Source organism: Botryllus schlosseri, chromosome 2, assembly GCF_051294905.1.
Source record: "Botryllus schlosseri isolate E-star chromosome 2, Bs_hap1, whole genome shotgun sequence".
Lineage (NCBI taxonomy): Eukaryota > Metazoa > Chordata > Ascidiacea > Stolidobranchia > Styelidae > Botryllus > Botryllus schlosseri.
Window position 1 is genome coordinate 18,074,636 of NC_137237.1, and position 18,975 is coordinate 18,093,610.

General features: G+C 40.0%; 3 protein-coding genes across 5 annotated transcripts in view; all 3 read left to right on the forward strand.

Moving 5' to 3' along the window:
• The first annotated feature begins 493 nt into the window (after positions 1–493).
• Positions 494–18,285, forward strand: LOC145433952 (paxillin-like). Of its 2 annotated transcripts, none has more exons than XM_080311204.1 (11): positions 494–687; positions 7,547–7,629; positions 9,463–9,604; positions 10,193–10,277; positions 10,340–10,430; positions 11,769–11,910; positions 11,978–12,090; positions 13,586–13,759; positions 15,273–15,503; positions 16,600–16,720; positions 17,049–18,285. In XM_080311204.1, the coding sequence occupies exons 1-11, from the start codon at positions 675–677 to the stop codon at positions 17,207–17,209; spliced, it is 1,356 nt and encodes a 451-aa protein (XP_080167330.1). In that variant the 5' UTR covers positions 494–674; the 3' UTR covers positions 17,210–18,285. The 2 variants fall into 2 exon arrangements, with proteins under 2 accessions (XP_080167330.1, XP_080167331.1); XM_080311205.1 differs by lacking the exon at positions 494–687 and adding an exon at positions 6,992–7,019.
• LOC145433954 (protein lifeguard 2-like) overlaps positions 14,842–18,975 on the forward strand; it is a 97,809-nt gene continuing 93,675 nt past the window's right edge. The window contains exon 1 of the mRNA XM_080311208.1: positions 14,842–14,860. The gene's annotated coding sequence lies outside the window, so the exon portion shown is untranslated. The remainder of the gene's footprint in view (positions 14,861–18,975) is intronic.
• Positions 14,842–18,975, forward strand: part of LOC145433953 (protein lifeguard 2-like) — a 72,456-nt gene continuing 68,322 nt past the window's right edge. Inside the window, exon 1 of one of the 2 annotated variants that reach the window (XM_080311207.1) lies at positions 14,842–14,859. The gene's annotated coding sequence lies outside the window, so the exon portion shown is untranslated. The remainder of the gene's footprint in view (positions 14,860–18,975) is intronic. The other variant, XM_080311206.1, reaches the window with a different exon arrangement.

Below are 18,975 nucleotides of genomic sequence, written 5' to 3' on the forward strand. Positions count from 1 at the left end.
CACTCGCCCACCCCAAAAGCCACCACTGGCTATAATCATAGTCAAGGCTATGCTATAATCATAATCATGATGAAGGTTTTTTCATTCGCTCAAGGCATAAAATGTCCTATGCGACACATAAGACACAGTGCGATGTAATGAACGTATAGGAGGATGTCGAAAGGCAAGACGTGGCAGAGTAGTCTTGATCTGATGACTCATGACTGTCCACGTCCATACCAGGGTTGTAATGACCCGATTAATTTTGTTGAAATGCGTAAAATGATTTTGCTGGACTCGAGTAAAAGTGGGATTGACTTAATTCGGAATTTTGACCTTGTGTTTCTTTTTTCGTGGCTTCAAGATTTATCCAAACCCCCGTTAACAACAACAAATTAACAAGTTTGAATCATGGCACAAGAAAACCAATTGAATTGAATAAAAACCAAGACTGTGAGCAAACTCATTATCATCATCAGGGTCTGTCATCGATTGTCTTTTCTCCAGATCCTTCCAGACATTTTATAATTATCCGGTTGGCATGACGAAGGCGTTTCTGTTTTCTCTTGTACCTTCACGATTCTGCCGGAAATATTATGCGAAAGTCAAAAGTAAGATTTGCTGGCTCAGATATCTGCGGGTCTGCGACTCCGTCGAAAATATATATATATATTATATCGTAGAAGGAAGGAACTATGGAGGACCTAGGTAAGTTTAGCCAACATTTCTGTCTTTCGCTTACTCAATGGTTGAAACATAGTACTACAATCCCATTTTCAGTAATTTGGCTTAGCTGGCGACCCGAGTACAAAATATACAAAAACAGGTACATTTATTTATCGAAATATACTGGCTCATGTTGAAAATACTTATGATTATCTCGGTACTGTCGTATACTGGTATCGCAAGAAAGTATTGACAGACTAATCTTCCTAAGTGAAAATAGAATGAAAAACCGACGGTAAACAGTTTTGAAGTAAACGCAAAATAATGTGAAAAGTTTATTGATTGCTTCCTTAATCCTTAGATCTCTTACTTGCTTTGACAATCCCCTTGTCTAAGGACCCAGTCTTTAAAATGTTATTTCTTGACAGTATTGAGGCGAGCATAGATGGTTACGTTACCGTGGCACCAGAGCAGAATTGGTGGCAGGCAACGTCACATGATAACTTTCCGTTAAAATATTATTCTATGCAAGAAACCTTTCTGTCATGCGCTATTTATTGCTGAAAACAACCACTGTTTCCAGTCCGGCCGTACCGTACTGTCTTCCCAGGTTGGAATCCCGGTCTGCTTTGCGCAATATAGGCTACTTGGTGTAGCATGACGGTTCCCAGTGTCACACAGTGTGCACTAGATAGTAGACACGGATTCCATACTGGCCGTCTTCCATATTGATATTGCATATGCGATCACAATCAGATGGCCTAATCTTAGCTTAATTTTTCAAATCAAAACAATTTGTATATTTAGCAAATAGTGATTCAGAAAAAAAATGAAACAGGAATACCCTTGCTATATGTGCGATTATTAGGGTAAAACGTCTGTGTGGTAATATTTTTAAAATGAACTTGTATTTAATTTTGATCATTTGTGAAGCATAGAAACGAGTGAGTGACTGATGACTATCTTCATTGAAATGATGAGCCTATTTTTTAATGGTTTTCGTTAGTGTGCCGTTACATATATTTCATGGTCTTTTAACTGTGTTTGAAGCATAAGAATAGCATTTGATGCAGTTTCTTTCAACCATTTGCACAGCATGCCCAATTACCCTGAGTGAAAATTGTAAGATATTGTGCTGTGTGAAGTTCCCAATCACTATCACCCATTGTTAGACTTGTAACTTCTTGATATATCATTGACATTTTCAAATTACTAACATATTTCTAATACCTTGAATATTCACCACAGTAGAAATATATATGATATTATGGGACTAGAAATGATGAACCATCGGGTTTTTCTCCATGCATCGTGTTGCATATCGAGTGTGTTTATATGTGAGGCAAGAAAATTGCCATTGATCACAGTCTCTCAGTCATAGCGTTGCATCAATCAAACTCGTATGAAATTGAATTTATTTGACAAACATTATTGGTGCTTTTACTGTTGAATATTGGTTGATGAGTATATGGAAATTAAATGTTTTACAGTAACTATTATAGTGCTCTTCAAACTGATAGTTTTGAACGGTCTGCTGCAATATTTATTTTTTTGATAGTAGTCCTATGCCTCAATTACTCTGACTGAATTTAACTCTACCCCTCATTTGTGTTGTTATTGTATTTAACACAAGCTACCCTGATGTTTGAACTGGAACTGTATTCTGAAGGATAAGACTTGTTAGGTCAGGATCTCTGCAAGAATGGAATATATGGAGTATACCCTAGAAATATTTTTATGGTAGCCTTCACACGATTATATGTAACTCATTCGTTGAGGAAAATTAGTTATCCGTATCGCCCCATCAATTTACTTGGCCTATTGAGAAAAGAACTGTGTCCTTTATCAGTATAATGAAATGCCCTCCCAAATCGTTTGATGTGCAATGATTTCCGTGTGATAAAATAGAAGTATCGAGACGCAATATTTTGAATGAGAGGAAGCGTGTGCCAATAATACATTGCCCAATATGAATAGCCTTCCTGGTCCCTTTACAACGACCTAGTGTGATGCTGTATGTTAAAAGTCTGCCACTAATTTTACTGTCGAGTTCATTTGATCTTTTCCTGCACCATTTGAAGCTATGGCACTGGTTTTTATCTATATCCAGTCTAATTTTAGTAACTACAGAGCCATATATTTATCATCACTGCATTTTGTCAAAGAAAATTTCATCTTTGAATATTACATATTTGAACTAACGTAAAATATGAATCAATGAATGTAATATGATACCAGTAAGTGACTGGTGATTGTTAACATTATATCTGTATTATATTTGTAATCCTACTACATAAAGAAAAAAGTAAGGTGTGCGGTGCCAGAAAATCAGACACCGTATTGATGTTATCAAAAGCAATGTATATATAAATCCCCAGCAAGACCAGTGCTGGGATCTACACCTTCGAACGCAAAGTCATTTCCAGTCATTGTAATTTTGGCTGAACTAGAGTCAAACTAATTGTCAAAATGACTCTCAAGCCTTGAGCCATCTCAAATATTCTGATCTTGAGAGTTAATTTCAAGTCACCAAATATTTTCAGTTCCAGTCGTTTCAGTAAATAAGCAGATGAATGCATATAGGCTAAATCGCATCAAACTTTTTACCATGCTGACTGCTGAGAGTGAGAGTGCTGCTCTTAGCTGTATGCTAAATGCTATGGGCGCCTAATTTAATATAAGACACAGTTATTGACTAGACGTGCTGAAGGAGGCATTGTTAACCTTATAGGAGAGGATAATAATGTAGGAGCGTGTAGAGAAATTTCTTACTTTAGCAAACAATTGTTCATTTAGTTGTCAATTCCACGAAAATGGGCCAGAATGAAACAACATTTGAATTTAGTAAACCATAACTATTTATTGATCAATCATGCAAATGAATTTTAACTTCATTTATGCATTTGGGACTATCTACGAAATTCATGCAGACCCTCTGTTGACTTGAATTCAACGACGGACATCTTAAACTGCGACAAGAATATCGTTATAACAAAACTATGGCAATTATTGGGGTGCATAAATCCTATTTGCAATCCTGCACGTGACCCAAGCTGGATTCATGCATGTATGATACAGTTAAACACATATATTCTACTGTGTGGATTATCGGTTAAATTTAATGATATTATAATGCTTGTAATGGCTATTATATGGGCATCCCCCGAAGCTGTTTTATATCTTCCGTAACGTCACTGCTAATGGAATTAATCATCTTGAAAACGAATAAGGAAATAGAATCCAGTGTATAAAAGATTAATATTGATGAAGTGGTCACTTCTCAATGTGGATGAAAGGTTCAGAATGCTTTCAGTGGTGAAATATTTGACGACCTTCAAATTGATGTGAAAATTCGACTCTCAAGTAACAAATCAGGTTCAAATTTCTCTTACGTCAAGTCAAGTTTATGCAAAGACTCAAACCACACCAATTTATTCGGAAAAGGTCCAAGCACCAAGTATGTAAAGAGCTTCAAATACCACAACACCTGCCCGTGCTGTGCAGTAGGGCTCTTCAAAAATGACTTTTTCTCTCAAATCGCAATGGCTACTTGACTTGATAAAATGGTTAGGTTACCTAATTTAAGCCTACACACCAAATTTGGTACAATTCCAGCCAGTAGCCGCATTGCTACAGGAGAAGAAAGTTTTTATTAATTATATAAAAATAAATTTGAAAATTTTCTGTTCACCCTGTGAAAGTATCAGGTTGTCTATCGAAACGTTGTTCACTAAATTTGGTTCAATTCCAACCAGTGGAAGCGGAGTTATCGCCGTCGAAAAATTTGGTTTATGAACAAAATAGTATTTACGGTGACCAATTCTTTAATTATTTATTATAATGATGCCCACCGTGACAACCTAACACTTTCATGGGGTGAACAGAAAATTTTCAAATTTTTTGTTATTTATTTTTACATAAATAATGAAAACTTTCTTCTCCTGTAACAATGCGGCTACTGGTTGGAATTGAACCAAATTTGGTGCATAGGGTTAAATTAGGTAACCTAACAATTTTATCAAGTAGCCAGTGCGATTTGAGAAAAATAGTCATTTCTGAAGAGCCCTACTGTGCAGCACGACCTGACAGACATGCAGCCTTTAAGCGAAGCGGCCATTATAGCGAAATATGTGTACTGTTCACAAGAGTGTGTGTTGTATATGCGTATTGCTATTGTACATATTATTCACAGTACAGTTATACCCTATTTGTTGAACCAAACAAAGCTTCAGGGTCCCTGCAGAGAGCAAGCATTTTTCCAACAAGAGAGGCATATCGTCAATATGCATGATGACATTATTGTCAGTGATAGTTTCAATCATTCTCAAGTTTCAATCATTAATTCTGCCAAAGTGGTACGAAGAGACGTGGTTTCGGTCGTGGTTACGTAGCAACGTGCTCATCCGTACTACTGAATGTACCACCACAAACTTTCGCGTGTACTGCACGCAGGATACTCGCGACCGGTCTCGCAATCGAATATCTTTCGCCTTCGATTACGTTCGCCCGCGCTATTTCAGGAATGTAAATTAAATATTACGCGATATTGAAATCCTCTTTTAGCGCCACTCGAGTCGATCCCGATAATACCGGTATGGCCGGTATGGGTATCCAATTTTGAGTCCATCGCGCACTTGGCGTGCGCTTCGATGAATCATTTTTCGCTGGGTCCGGCTCGAATCGCGTATTTGTGGGTTGAAGCCGTGTCTTTTCAGCGTCGCTTCTTGCCCGTTATCTCCACACCGATCTACATACTGATATCGGTACGTGCGCGGCTTATCGGATATAGGACGCGTTGTTAATGCGTCGCTGCCGCATCCCGTCGCTTGCAGGTTTTCTGCTGGCTGTTTTGGTTGCAAACATGTCTTCGCGCCGGCATGGGAATTCGATTTGAAACCGGGTAGCAGCGGTACGTTGCGAATTGTCGGATTCGCGAATGCTACCGATACGGACCACCCAATTTCTAGAGAAAAATGACCTGCTATCTCAGAAAACGCGCCAACTCTGCAGAAAAATAATGGCAGCGTTTCTTTCGCAACGCTCAACCCTGTCGTTTTTACGTAAATATCTCTCCGTCTCGTGAACAATATCATCGGCATCTGCCGTGGTTAATACCCGACTCGCGTTGCAACGTATTGATTCAAGATTACCGGACCACGACTGACCTATCGATCTCGCTTCCCATGACATGCCGCCCTATTTCTTGTCGCATTCTTTTTCTATACTATCTTCTTTACCTTCATTCAGTGTGCATGCCTCCTCTTTACATCGCCTAGGCCAAGGTGGGTGTCAGATTCCATAGACGACCTAGTCGCTTCGACATCTTCCTTTCTTTCATTGTATCGCATTTTTGTGGTGTATTGAACTGATAAAATTGCTAATAAACCAATGATGATGATGATGATGATTCGATGCCAAAACATTTGCGTACAAGACCGGTAGTTTTGTTTCTCGTGAGTAAAGACCTAATCGGTCTCATTAAATTCTAATGTTGCGCGCATTGCTGTCATTCTAATTGTATTCATCGCCGTTTGGAGGGGAAGCCGAAGTATACTGGCAAGTTGGTAGTTGCAGGTTTAGCCAGACGAATATTCTACAGTAGATCCGTTTATGAAAGAGGGATTTGACCTCGCCGTTCGTAAAGATTGAAAAAAATCCCGGCATGCTCGACATATGCAAGAAATGGTAGCGCCGGTTAATCTCGTAGCGCTGTCAAATCGTGAAGTATGTTTGACATTTTTTCGATTCGTTTCTGCGAAATTCGCCATTCGCTATTTCGTTGCGGCGCGTCGGTAAAGTAAGACACCGTGTCGTTATCACTTTATCTCCAAAGCTACCGAGCACTTCACAAGAATTTGACGCGGGCGAGGAAATATCGTGTTTTGGCGCCACGCTTGGCTTAATTCGCGGTATTTAAAATTTATCCTCGGCGGCCTGCCTGCAAATTCTTTACGCGTCCCCGTGTAGCTTGTCTGTAGTAATGTGAAATCATTGTAGCACTTGAAGACGCGGTTTGTCACATTCACGCTGCGTCGGAAATAGGGAAATAGTCATGCATTTCATGTATTGAAATGAGACCTATATACGCGTCGGCCAAGGCGGTCGCGAGCCTCCGCCGCCGTGTGTCATCCATAAAAGGCGAATTAGCAGTTGCCTTTTCCGTGCATCGTTGATCGTCTGTATACACCTCTGTATGATTTTCGCTAGTGGCTAATTGACGATGCTCTCCCGTGCTTTGGCGAGTACTGGCGTGGTACGTGCTGACTGCTGATATCCGCGATCGGGTTTTTGCGATTGATGGTACGGAATTTATACTCGACTGTTTTTGTGATGTGCGGACCAACGGAATCGCCTAATTGCAATGGCATTGCGTGGTTTGAGAAAGCTGGGAATGGCTAATTTGGATTCTGTTGGGAGCGTAATTGGTGATTGCGCGTGTTGCCGTGTTATTCATCAATGCATTTCCTGAAGTGTGATTTTATATCTGCCACATCAATACGTGCGATTCCGTGTGTTATAGCCTTCTCGTAGCTGGCTTCAGGCCGACGTGAAGCGTTCAAAGTAGTGCATTGCCAGTACTAATAAGTCACATTGTGAGCTAGATGCGCTTGTAACGTGTTTTTGATGTAATTCCTGATTTGATGCTTTGTGAAATAGTGATATCTATTAGTGCAGACAGACAGATAGAGCCGACCTATTTAAGTTGCGCCCTTCAACTGCTTGTTACTACATTATTAAATGCTTCATATTCTTGACAAAATGCACTCATGTTGGATGAAATATTAATGAAGAGCCTACTGCATTAAAATACATTCTACATGCATATAAAAGCAATCACACTATGACAGGGTTGTAATTTTTTACGGTTTATTTGATATTGCATGCTGTTTCTTTTAAACAGATGCTCTATTGCAAGACTTAGAGGCAACGATACCTCAACCAAGCATCCAGACACCAACAAGTCCAGTTATAGCAGAAAAATCGGTAAGGAGAATTGCTAATTGCTTAAATTCCAATCATTTTTGTTGTCTGGTGAGAGAATACCAGTGTATTAAATATATCATTAACACCAGCCATCGACTTCCTATACACAATTCCTTATTAGTATCTGTTGAATTTTTTGCTGATGCGTTTCTGGGCTATTTCTACTATGACCGAGAAATTGTTGAGCGGATTGTTATTGCCACAGGGGTTTCATAGGCATATGTACTATTAATCTAGCCCTTGAATTTGATTGATGCTGTAGCCTGTGTCATGATTGTGGAATGTTTTTCGCTTTGTCCCAATTACTCCCTCGGGTTATCTGATTTTTCTGCTGTAAGAAAACAATGTTATTCAATAGTGGCTGGAAATACGATGGATGAAGAAATTGAGAACAAATTTGGCGATGTTAAGAGGATGATTCTCATGCTTCAGTCAGTGTGACGAGATTAAATCTTATTATGTAATCTTGTATTTGAAATCGTTATTCTGGTAGCTAGAATGTCACGGCGGTGTGGCATGCTAATGTGCCGTCCAAGGGGAGGTTCTAGAATCTCAACCTGATCTGGAGACTCCGTCTCTTGAAGTAAGGCGTATTTCTATCGCAATGAGCTTGATCGCCTAGCCAGATTTTTGAAGGAGTGTGGATGTGGAAGGTGGATGTCAGTTACTATTCACAAACTCTTTCCTTGTTTAGTTGAGTAAACAATTCACATATTTAAGTAAAAGGGAGAAAAGATCGTTACAGCTATAATTTGTATCCATGTGTGGCAGTTAACACTCTTACATGCTATAGAATATGAAAAAAAAAATTGTACAACCAACATATCAGACATAGTTTGATGCCACCAGACAGTTCGTTAATTAAACAACCGTCAAAAGTCATTTAACTTTTAATAGTGATTGTATTTAAATACGGTTGTAGACACGAAACTAATGAACAGGCAGTTTGTATTTTATACTTGTCGCGCCTGGGCAGTTAGCAATCAGACTTCTGTTTGCAGACTTTCAGATTCACAAAATGTTTCCTAGATGGAAATGTTGTGTGTGGCGAGTTGAGTTAGAATTTTATTTATGCTGACATTGACACGAGAGCACATTCGAACGATATTTGAGTAAAATGTATATTTTTAACTTCAACATATTTTTGAAACCAAATCAGTTCAAAGATGATATTAAAATAGTCGTGCTGATGGCATGCAAATGATTTGTCACTGTCGATTTATATGAAGTGATTGATTGATTTGATTGGTTTTTAGATTGCTTATTCACAAGGTTTTTCTGCATAAGTTATGTGTGGGCTGTGTTAATCATTGTGACGCGAGGAAGAGATGTTTGTGTTTGTATAAGTAATAGAGGTTTGTGTGGTTGTTGCGGAAGTCAGTGATTCAGAAAACACTTTAGAATGCTGGTACTGTTACAATACTCATAAGGTGGGCAAGCAAGCTACTCCATGGCGTCTCTTTCTGTGTAGCCTATCTGGTGCGGTTAAGTCAAGACAGTTTACCAGTATTGCACTTGGTGTTGGGTTAGGTTGTGATCGAATTGACTTTACCTGTACTTCGGAGGGATTGGTTTCAATTCATAAGTAGCCTGTTTGATAGCGTCATCCTCCGCCTTTTTGTAGATTTTGTCAGGCTTCAAAAGGCGGTCATGTCATAGGTTTGCGTAGCTGTCGCTTGGAATGATGGATTTGCTGAGGAGAACGGCATCTTTGAATTCAGGAAGTATATTCTCCAAACGGGGTTATAAAATGCATCACACTGCCCAAAAAACAATTGAGTTCATTGCAAAACGCATCGATTCAACCAGCAAACTTGTCATGACCTTTTTCAGAGGACTACGGTATCGAATCATAGCTCGTCTGGAATCAATGATCAACACAGTAACACGCCGGCAATGACATCGCTACTGACTAGTAATTTATCGGAACTTGACGATCTACTCAATGACTTGCGGGAAGTACAGCCCGCTCAAGGTAACGCTGTGTTTTTGTTTGAGTCAATATTTGTGGCCGTAAAAATTCCTCGATTGTTTGATATCGAATACTCTGGATTAAAATCGACTGTCTGTTTTTATCTTGTTTGGCGTTTCATCGATATACAAATATTTGACGGCTACAAGGATAACCAAATAAACTTCAAAAGCTATCTGGTACTAGCCACCTAAACCATTTGACATGAAGACTTGGTTGCACCGACTCAAAGCAGATCTTTCATTTAGACTACTTGTTACATCTATATATAAACTACACTGCTACGTTTGTCACCACCTCTGGCACCGGGATGCTATGTTGCGAAAGAAAAATATAGACTGTTGCTACTTCACATGTGGCCGAGCTGCTCTTCGTGAATTCCCAATTTGATCCGTCTGTCAAGACTCCTGGTGTTGGTACTGTTGTTTGGTGATTGATCAAACCACGAAACTGCTGGAGGGCTGGAGCCCATCCCATATCGCTCTACTAAATGCCATTTTAAAAATTGTTCTAGTGAAGTGTTCCATATTCTCCGTTTAGGTTTAGTGCATTTATGGATTGTTGTACGACATACTGTTTTACTCCTTTCAGCCGAATATGAACCGCCTAAGAAGACGGAAGAAAGTATTGACGATTTACTAATGAAACTGCAAAGTACAACACCGTCAACTAATGAGTATGTCACATATTGACATAGATCATCGGTCGGTATCGTTACCGTCTTGCTCTTTTCAACAGGAGCAGCGCTCCCTTGCCGCAGTCGTCCGCCACAAAGGAATTAGATGATCTGCTGGAATCACTCGGCGGTTTACAAATGCAGGAGGGAAGGGTGAGGATAGGCCTATGCAATTTTCAGTATTTATTTGGCGGGGTCGCAGCAGACTCAAAACACATTTATGAAGGGCCATTTAGCATTCCCCCCTGTTCCTTGACTTGAGTTGAATCGAGTGCTTCATTACTGATGACTTGGGAGATTTTTCAAAGTCGAAATTTTTTTGCCACCTGCATTTCGTTTGTATCGTAAATGTTTGCACTGTCGGTGAACTTATCATTTGACATTTCACAGCTTTTAGCCTACTTTATAGGCCTACCTTTGTAAACGTCCCATTATCTGCTCTTTGCAAATCATAAACGGCCAAATGAAACAAATAGGTTGACATGGTGTTATGCTGAACGTTCAGCAATATCCTAACTGAAGCAAGACTGCGTGGGCATTGGTTTTTATATCCAGAAGGGCGTGATGAAAAGTTGTGATGTTGAAACCATTGTCAGAATGAAGCAACAAGCTGTGTCACCAGCAGTGTACGCATAACTTCAGTGTTCCCAGCCAACAACTGCTGCTTTTGAACATTCTTTCTCCATTCTTGGCAAGCTACTTAGTAAGGACAGACACTTTCTACCTGAGAATTTAGGAAAGTATCTTTCGTTGTACTACAACAAATTTTAATTATTTCTACCACAATGTGTGATGTAAATACTGGAATTCTTCATAAGTCCAGATTTCGTTAAAATAAAGTTTTTTCATGTAAAAATAAGTCAGTTTTTAAGTCAAATAAGTTTTTTCAGGCCAAACCACTTCATAAGGACAGACAGTTCGAACCAGAAATGAAGTTAAGTGGTACAATTCTAAAATTATGTGGGAAAACACCTAATTTGCATACGCTGGGTCAAATTTGGTCAAAATATATATTTTTAAGGTAAAAAAAAAATGTCAAAATTTCGATTTTTTAGGTCAAAATCTTTCCATTTTTTTTGTCAAAATAATTCGTCTTACTGATTAGTAATATTTCGTGGGTTAGTACTTTGAAATTTATTTTTTACCTGTACTTTTATATCAACTTTTAAACTTTTCATTCAGTGTGAATGCCTCCTTTTAACATCGTCTAGGTCAAGTTGGTAACTAAGTCGTTTCGACACCTTCCTATCTTTCATTGTATCGCAGTCTTGCGGTATATTGAAATGATGAGATTTTTAGCAATAAATCGAGTTGAATAAATACTTTTGGATCCACTACGTCATACAAAGCAACAACAGTTAGGCCATGCCTCGCTACTTTGGTCATGAATTTGGTAATAAACAGGTAGTTGACACTTGACATTCTTCACATTCCTTGTAGTGAAATTTGCAAATCCTTTTCATCGAACGTAGCGCTCGCGACTCATTTCAGCAATCAGGTGCAAGTGACAAAAGCGATCCCCCTTATGCAAAACCGGAAAAATCCAAGTCCAAGCCTACGTCGCCGTCAGCGTCAACCGCACCGCACATGCCTTCAGCGACGCCTGTAGCTCAAACTGCGGTGATATCTTCCGGTAGAGTACCGCTGACGTTCGTTTGGAAATACAACCGCGCGTGTTAATAATGCGTCGTTTCCTGCAGGAATCGACTTGGACGATATCTTAGGTCAACTCAACACCGACATGAGCAAGCAAGGCATTTCTGCCGCCTCGAAAGGAAATTGCGCCGCTTGCAATAAGCCGGTTATGGGAGAGGTGTGTACTTCGTACTTCATGCTATGCATTTAAGGCTGCCGATTGCAAGCATCTTTTGTCCTTCCGTTTGGTATCTTGACAGCCAACCGATTGACACGATATTGATTTATCGTCATGAGTGATGGTGGCGGCGTTATTAATCTTTTCGAGTGCGCTATATATTTTTAGAGGGCTTTTCGTTCAGATTTTACAAATTAGTGGTGATCCGTGATCATTGTATTGGACCGACCATGCTATCGGCTACACGCTATGGTACATTACCTACACTATCTTCATAGGATTAGCAAATGATTTATGCTTCTTGGATAAATATGATGCATTATGATGAATGATGGAGTGGTGATGGGCGCTCCTCTGGGTCCAATGCTGACAAACATATTTGTTGGATATTATGAAATATGAAGACATCCTATTCAAGAAAACCGACAGATCTTTGATCTAAAACCGATATTATCACAATACATTTGCCATCGTGTGTGACAAAAACGATTGCAATGATTTTCATCTACAACTAAATCAATTGCATCAGTCTTGATTTCACGGTGGAGAACGAAATCAATAGCTCGCTGGCTTTTCCAGATGTCTAGGCCTAGGAATCCCCAATTCAACATATCTGTGTTCCATAAATCAACGTTAGGACAGGACAGCCCAAAATCATTACCGTGTGTCGGGAAACTGTGTTCTTTCAAAAATTTTGGACACCACGACACTTGACTATATTAGTATATTACACTGGTCAACGAAATGAAAAAAAAAAAAATTTAGCCATAACATCTGAGAGCCGATTTTGGGGTTTTTGAGGTTGCTGATTACGAATATCACATTAGTTTTGTCCGATTGGCTCTTTTTCAGGAGATATTTATACCCCTAAAAAGCCCAAAATTACTGTATTCACCCTTAAATATTTCACTTAGTAGGAAGAAAATCGTAGTTTTTTCCAATTTTATATTGCGCAAAATTAACTAATTGACTATGAAGAACCCTCATGTTATTCTCAATCATTCTATCAATATTAACATGACATGATGCGAAATATTTGTTTGTCTTAAAAGCAGATTGTCAAGCCTAAAAATTGTACTTTTGCACAACGGAAATACATATTACAATTGTGATTTAAAATATATCAATAATATTGTATTCCAACTGATTATTTCAAATTTACAGTAGGTAGTTGACGTAAAACTGATTGAAATAATGCCATGTTATTTGAGTATCTAGGTAAATACTTGTGCACATGACTGGAGTTTATTTATGTACATGATATCCGTGAAAATCTTCAAATATGATAAATCTATTACCCCTAAATATAGTGATGTTGCTATATTTTGATTTGAAAGAGTCTTCTGTGTGTAAAAATAACAAGTAGATTGATTTTCTAAACTTTATTGTACGACTGAGCCGATTTTATATCTAGTCATCACCGCGAAAATCATCACTCGGTGTGTAGATTCTTCGACGCATTGGTTTGCAATAGATACAATCTAATTCCTATCAGGTGACCACGGCGCTGGGGAAAGTTTGGCATCCGGAACACTTTGTGTGCGCCGTGTGCGACGAGGAAATCGGCGTGAATACTTTTTTCGAAAGGGACTCAAAACCCTACTGCGAGAAGTGTTACCATAACCTGTTTTCGCCAAGCTGCGCCTACTGCAACCAGCCAGTACTCGGGGTAAGTCTCGGACCGGCCAGTCGGTAATGGTATTAGTACCTCTTCACAGTAATTATAGATGTTGTTGGTGGTGGAACAGCAACATATGAATTTACTCGGGAATGCATTGTTTGACTTTTGGGCGTTCATTTATGGAATTTCCATCGATTGCCTTTGGTAAACTGTAAGACAACGTAGGCCTTGTCAGCAAAAGATTATATCTACCCTGCTTGTCTCTAGTGGCGGGGTTCTGTCATTGTGTCCATCCGTTCGAGCCGCTGCCTCCTAATGTTCAAACCTCGTGAATTAGCTTGGAAGGCTTCATGACGATATCAAATTACTCCTCCTTAACTGATGTCAGCGGCAAATAGTAGCCTGGGTGGAATTTTACAAGCCGGGTACAGGGGATGGTCATATTTCTTACGATATTCTGAACGATACCCGCATAACATTGTAGCGGTTTCATGTTGTTTAACCATTTGCTATTGCACACATAGTTCTTCAGCTTCATGTGCAAACTTCTTTTCCCGAACGATGGTGAGCTTCACTAAATCAGACAGTAGAACTTATATCGAGCGCTAGAATCATTTTCATAGAGCTAGTAAGCTCTTACTGACTCTTCCAACGGAACTTCATACGTTAAGTGCGATAATCATTCCGACAGCTTGAAAATCTAGTCCACTGTTGGAAGGTTCAGTCAAAAATTCTTAGACTTTGTGAATAATCCAGATTAATATATCGAGCATATAGAGCAAGGGTCTCAACCCGCGGCCCACGTGGCAGGCCTGAATTGCTACACGCTAAATCACATTTTTACGCCGGGTGTGGAATGTCATTCTTCAAGGTCACGTCAAGTTAGTCCTACTTGCCTACTTCAAAAGACGTTAAATACATTTATTATTGATGCTGTGGCATGCGGCGTCATCAAAAACTAGGAAATTGACCCGCGAGCAAATTTGAATTTCAGACCCCTGATATCGAGCTAACTTGATAGGGCTTTGCTAAATTGTACGATAGAACTTGTAAATATTGTGGATATATTGAGCACAAGATTCATTTTGTGATAGAGCTCTTACGGGGGTTGTTTAGTATAAACAGACATGGAGTATTTGGTTGTATTAAGTTCCTAGTTATAAACAAACATGTATGCCCTCCTATATTTACTAAGAATATTAAAGGATGACTAGGATCTGTGGAGAGAGGTAGCATGGTTATCTAGTTTGGTAAAACTTGTATATGTTAACTGCAATATTCATTATAATAGCTTTAAAACTAGTGCATCCTAGGAAGCTCAGTCACAAATTCCTTCAGTTTGCGAGTATTTTAAAGTCAAACCATTGAATATGCAAGTAACATGATCGTACAAATCCCACTCCACTTCGAATCGGGACACAAGTAGCCACGGTATAGCAACCATTTCAATTGTTAGAGGCAGCCTCCTAACAAGCAAAACCAGTGCTAGTCCCAAGCCTGGGTGAATGGGTAGGGTTGCGGATTGCTGATCCAACACCGCCTAATTTCCGCATTTTCTCAGCAATGCGTGACGGCTCTCAACAAGACCTGGCACCCGGAGCATTTCTTCTGCGCCCAGTGCGGAAACTTCTTCGGTGACGAAGGCTTCCACGAGTACGAGGGACGGGCATACTGCCGAAAGGATTACTACAACATGTTTGCTCCCAAGTGTGGCGGATGCGGCAAGCCGATCCTGTCAAACTATATATCCGCGCTCAATCATCAGTGGCATCCAGAGTGTTTCGTCTGCCGGGTAAGGCTCTTGCTTGTGTGTTGGCTTGGCGAGGTGAATTTGGTAGTGTCTGGGATAGCGGTTTTCAACCTTTTAGACCTCTCGGCCTGGTAAAACTTTCAAACAAATGTTGCGGGCTGACCAAAGTATGCAACTCAAATTTATGTTGAAACTTTTTTAAAGCTGCCTCTTGATATTTATACGAAGTTCTGTTAAAAGACTTGATTGTAATTGTAACTATCATTTGAAAGAATTGTGACTTTGCTGTTTGCTGTAGCCTCTTATTATATGTCCAAGTGTTGCTTAATAGCACTGCCGGAATTTATGAAGTTTGTTTAAAATTCACATATAACGGAATGAGTCACAGGCTACTGTTAAGCAATTCAGTACAACATTTGCACACCCAGAGCAGACCATGTACTCTACACCACGACACCATACAGAAAAATACGTTAAACTTTTAAATCCTGGGTCAACAACTTTTTTGTTCTGCTGACAGGTTTCAAACTTTTTATCCTGAACCTGCCTTCAACCACACAGATGTTCAACATTAAAATTTTATTGCAGCTCATAAACTATTATGTGACAAAAGGGTGCACAGCACAGTAAGGCAATAACAGGCACGTTTTGACAAGAGAGATTGACTTTATTATATTTTCAGTTTTATCAGTGATCTTGACCACTAATTTTGAACCTTCCCTCAACTTGCAGAAATATACAACCCCACGTAAACCGGCACAGGTTGCTGACCACTGCTTTAATTGTAAACGTCAAGCCTTAAACTCTGTCTACTCCTTGGACAGCTGATGGCTGCTTAATATTGAACCCTATCATCTGTGAAGCTGGAAATGTCCCATAAAGCTGTAAACTTGAATGTCTGTTGCAGTCTCGTTCTAAAGGCGGGTGTAGTCAGTAGTAAGTTTCACGTGGACGTGGTTCTTTTAAATTTTATATTGCGGTCGCCGGTGAGTCTCGATGAGTAGATTGAGTATGTTTTAGGTTGCGTCTCTGATCACGTCCGTTTGCGGTGAATTTAGGGTAGCATAAGATACGCTCCACACCACAGCCACCACTCGAAAAATAAGCGACAGCTCAACCAAATCTCGACCTTTCACAGGAGTGCTTTGCTCCATTTACAAACGGGAGCTTTTTCGAACTCGACGGAAAGCCGTATTGTGAGACCCATTACCATCTGCTGCGCGGCTCCTTGTGCTCTGGCTGTCAGAAGCCGATAACAGGTATGTCTTGTCAGCGTCTTTTGTGTAGCTCACCCACGTCTGTCCTGGTCGTATTCTGCAGATGCGGTTCTTGTAGTCGTGGTTGGCACTCCCGTAAATTTGTAAATTTTTAGTCAGGTAGGAATAGCGATTTCCAAGGTATGTCAGAACAAGTGGAAGTAGGAATGACCGTCTGGAAAGTACTCCAGTAGTTTCGAAATGTAGATTCGGTCAAGGGGTCACATACTTATAGCACTCAATTGGAGTTGATTACTTTTTAGTGGAATTGGAAGCAGTGTTAAAACATAACCCCTTGTGCAGGTAGGCATGTATGTCACTTCGTTTTTAGGACGATGCATTACCGCGATGGGAAAGAAATTCCACCCGGAGCACTTTGTGTGCGCCTTCTGCCTCAAGCAGCTGAACAAAGGCACGTTTAAGGAACAGAACGGAAAGCCCTACTGCCATCCGTGCTTCCAAAAGCTCTTCAGCAACATGGTTCTCGGGTAGTCGGCGTCGAGTTGTAGTAGAATGTCGTTGCGAACGTGCCGGACGAAGGAACGCGCTCAAGCTGTTCATTTTTGTCGCCAAATGAAGTTTACGGCGTGCGGCACGGGCTGCTCAGGCTCTAAAAGTAGTCAAGACTTTTATGTTATCGACCTGCATCAGAATGGCATCGTGTTCCCATCGGAAAATGGTCGCGTTATTGCAATGAAATCAGTGTCTTTCCCTTGTAGGGTTTTTCTTGTATTTTTTGAATAGTTTGCATCGCTCTGCACTGCGTCGCGTCGGGAAACAGTCGACTTTTTGTATGACCTGGCGAACGCTGACGAGTAGACGCTAAGTTCCGGCAGTAGCGCATAGTATGATATGATTTGAACAGACACACTTGTTATCCCGATTATGAGCTTTTTTGTATCATCCTGATTGCATTTTTATTAAGAGAGTTAATACCGAAAATCAGCGCTTTTATCCGTCTTGCATACAGTACATTCCATGATCGGCCTTTCTCCGAATGCAGAACGCTTATGATGCGCTCTTCGGGGACGCGGTGTGTAAAAAGAAACGGCTTGTGCGTGTTTTGTACTGACGCGGGCCAGTGATTATTGATTTAGCAGGTGATCGTAATCAAATATGTATCCGCAATGAAATAGATCGAATCAATGGTGCCGATTCCACCTCAACTTGGGGGGATATTAGTGGGCCCAAAGTCCGATACCGAGCTCGGTTTAGTAACTTTTTGCTACTGCTCGTGTTTTTATGGAAGTGAAAGAAATTCGATACCAAACAAAATTTGGTTCATTCCATTATAAATGGGGAGATGACAACGCTAATTATATAATACAACATACATATTCAGGCTTCGCAATTTCAACAAGATCAATTCCTATTCTGAAATGGAACTAATGATTACTTCGCATTTGTACATGGCATATTAGCTTTATTGTAGACGCGTAAATGTATATTCTACATGGTTAATTTTGAACGTAATGCATTCTGTAATTTTATGCGATGCGGATGATCTATTTTTCAATTGTATGATTTTAACACTCATATCGGTGAATTGATTAAATGCTGAAAATTAGTACTTGTCTCCTGAAACGATGTTCAAAGCGGGTTTAAAGGTCTGACCGAGCGAGATAGTGTAATGGTGATGCGTCCGGCTTCTTGATCGGTAGGTCGTAGGTTCGATCCCCGGCCGGCTCAGAGCAAAGACTCGGAAACTGGTATCCACAGCTATCCTGCTAGGCGTTCAGCATCCACGGGCAGCTTGGAGGAGAGAAAAAACGGCAGTGCATGCTCGATGACCTTACGCCACGGTCGTATCGCATCTCCGTCGTCAAAGCATCTCGATGGTGCGGGCGAAAAAGCATATCTTATCTCCTTCTCTCGCAGTCTACAGGTTGACTTTTTTTGACAGATAAAGTATAAACCAGGCACCGAAATCGCAAGAAGCGCAAAGAAATTCAACAAATATTACATATTAACACAGGGGTGGGCAATTATTTTCTTCCACGGGCCAAATGAGAAGTAGAAAATACGTTGGCGGGCCGAGTGGAAAATTTTAGCTATATTCTCCAGCGCCTTTTGATTTTGCATCTAAATTACATCGTTAGTAAATGTTGCTCAGTGAATATGCTGATGTTTAGTAATGAGAAACTGACGGATAATTGAAAAATATCTATTTACCGTCATGATTGGAAGCAACGTTAAACATGATACATTTTTAACTCTCTTTAAACCCCTGTCCACGTTCTTCTATTAAGACTCCAAAA

Bases quoted from the DNA above. Each gene is read 5' to 3' on its own strand.
- LOC145433952 (XM_080311204.1), top strand. The intron at 12,091-13,585 runs GTGTGTACTTCG...AATTCCTATCAG, and splicing joins ATAAGCCGGTTATGGGAGAG to GTGACCACGGCGCTGGGGAA. The intron at 13,760-15,272 runs GTAAGTCTCGGA...GCATTTTCTCAG, and splicing joins GCAACCAGCCAGTACTCGGG to CAATGCGTGACGGCTCTCAA.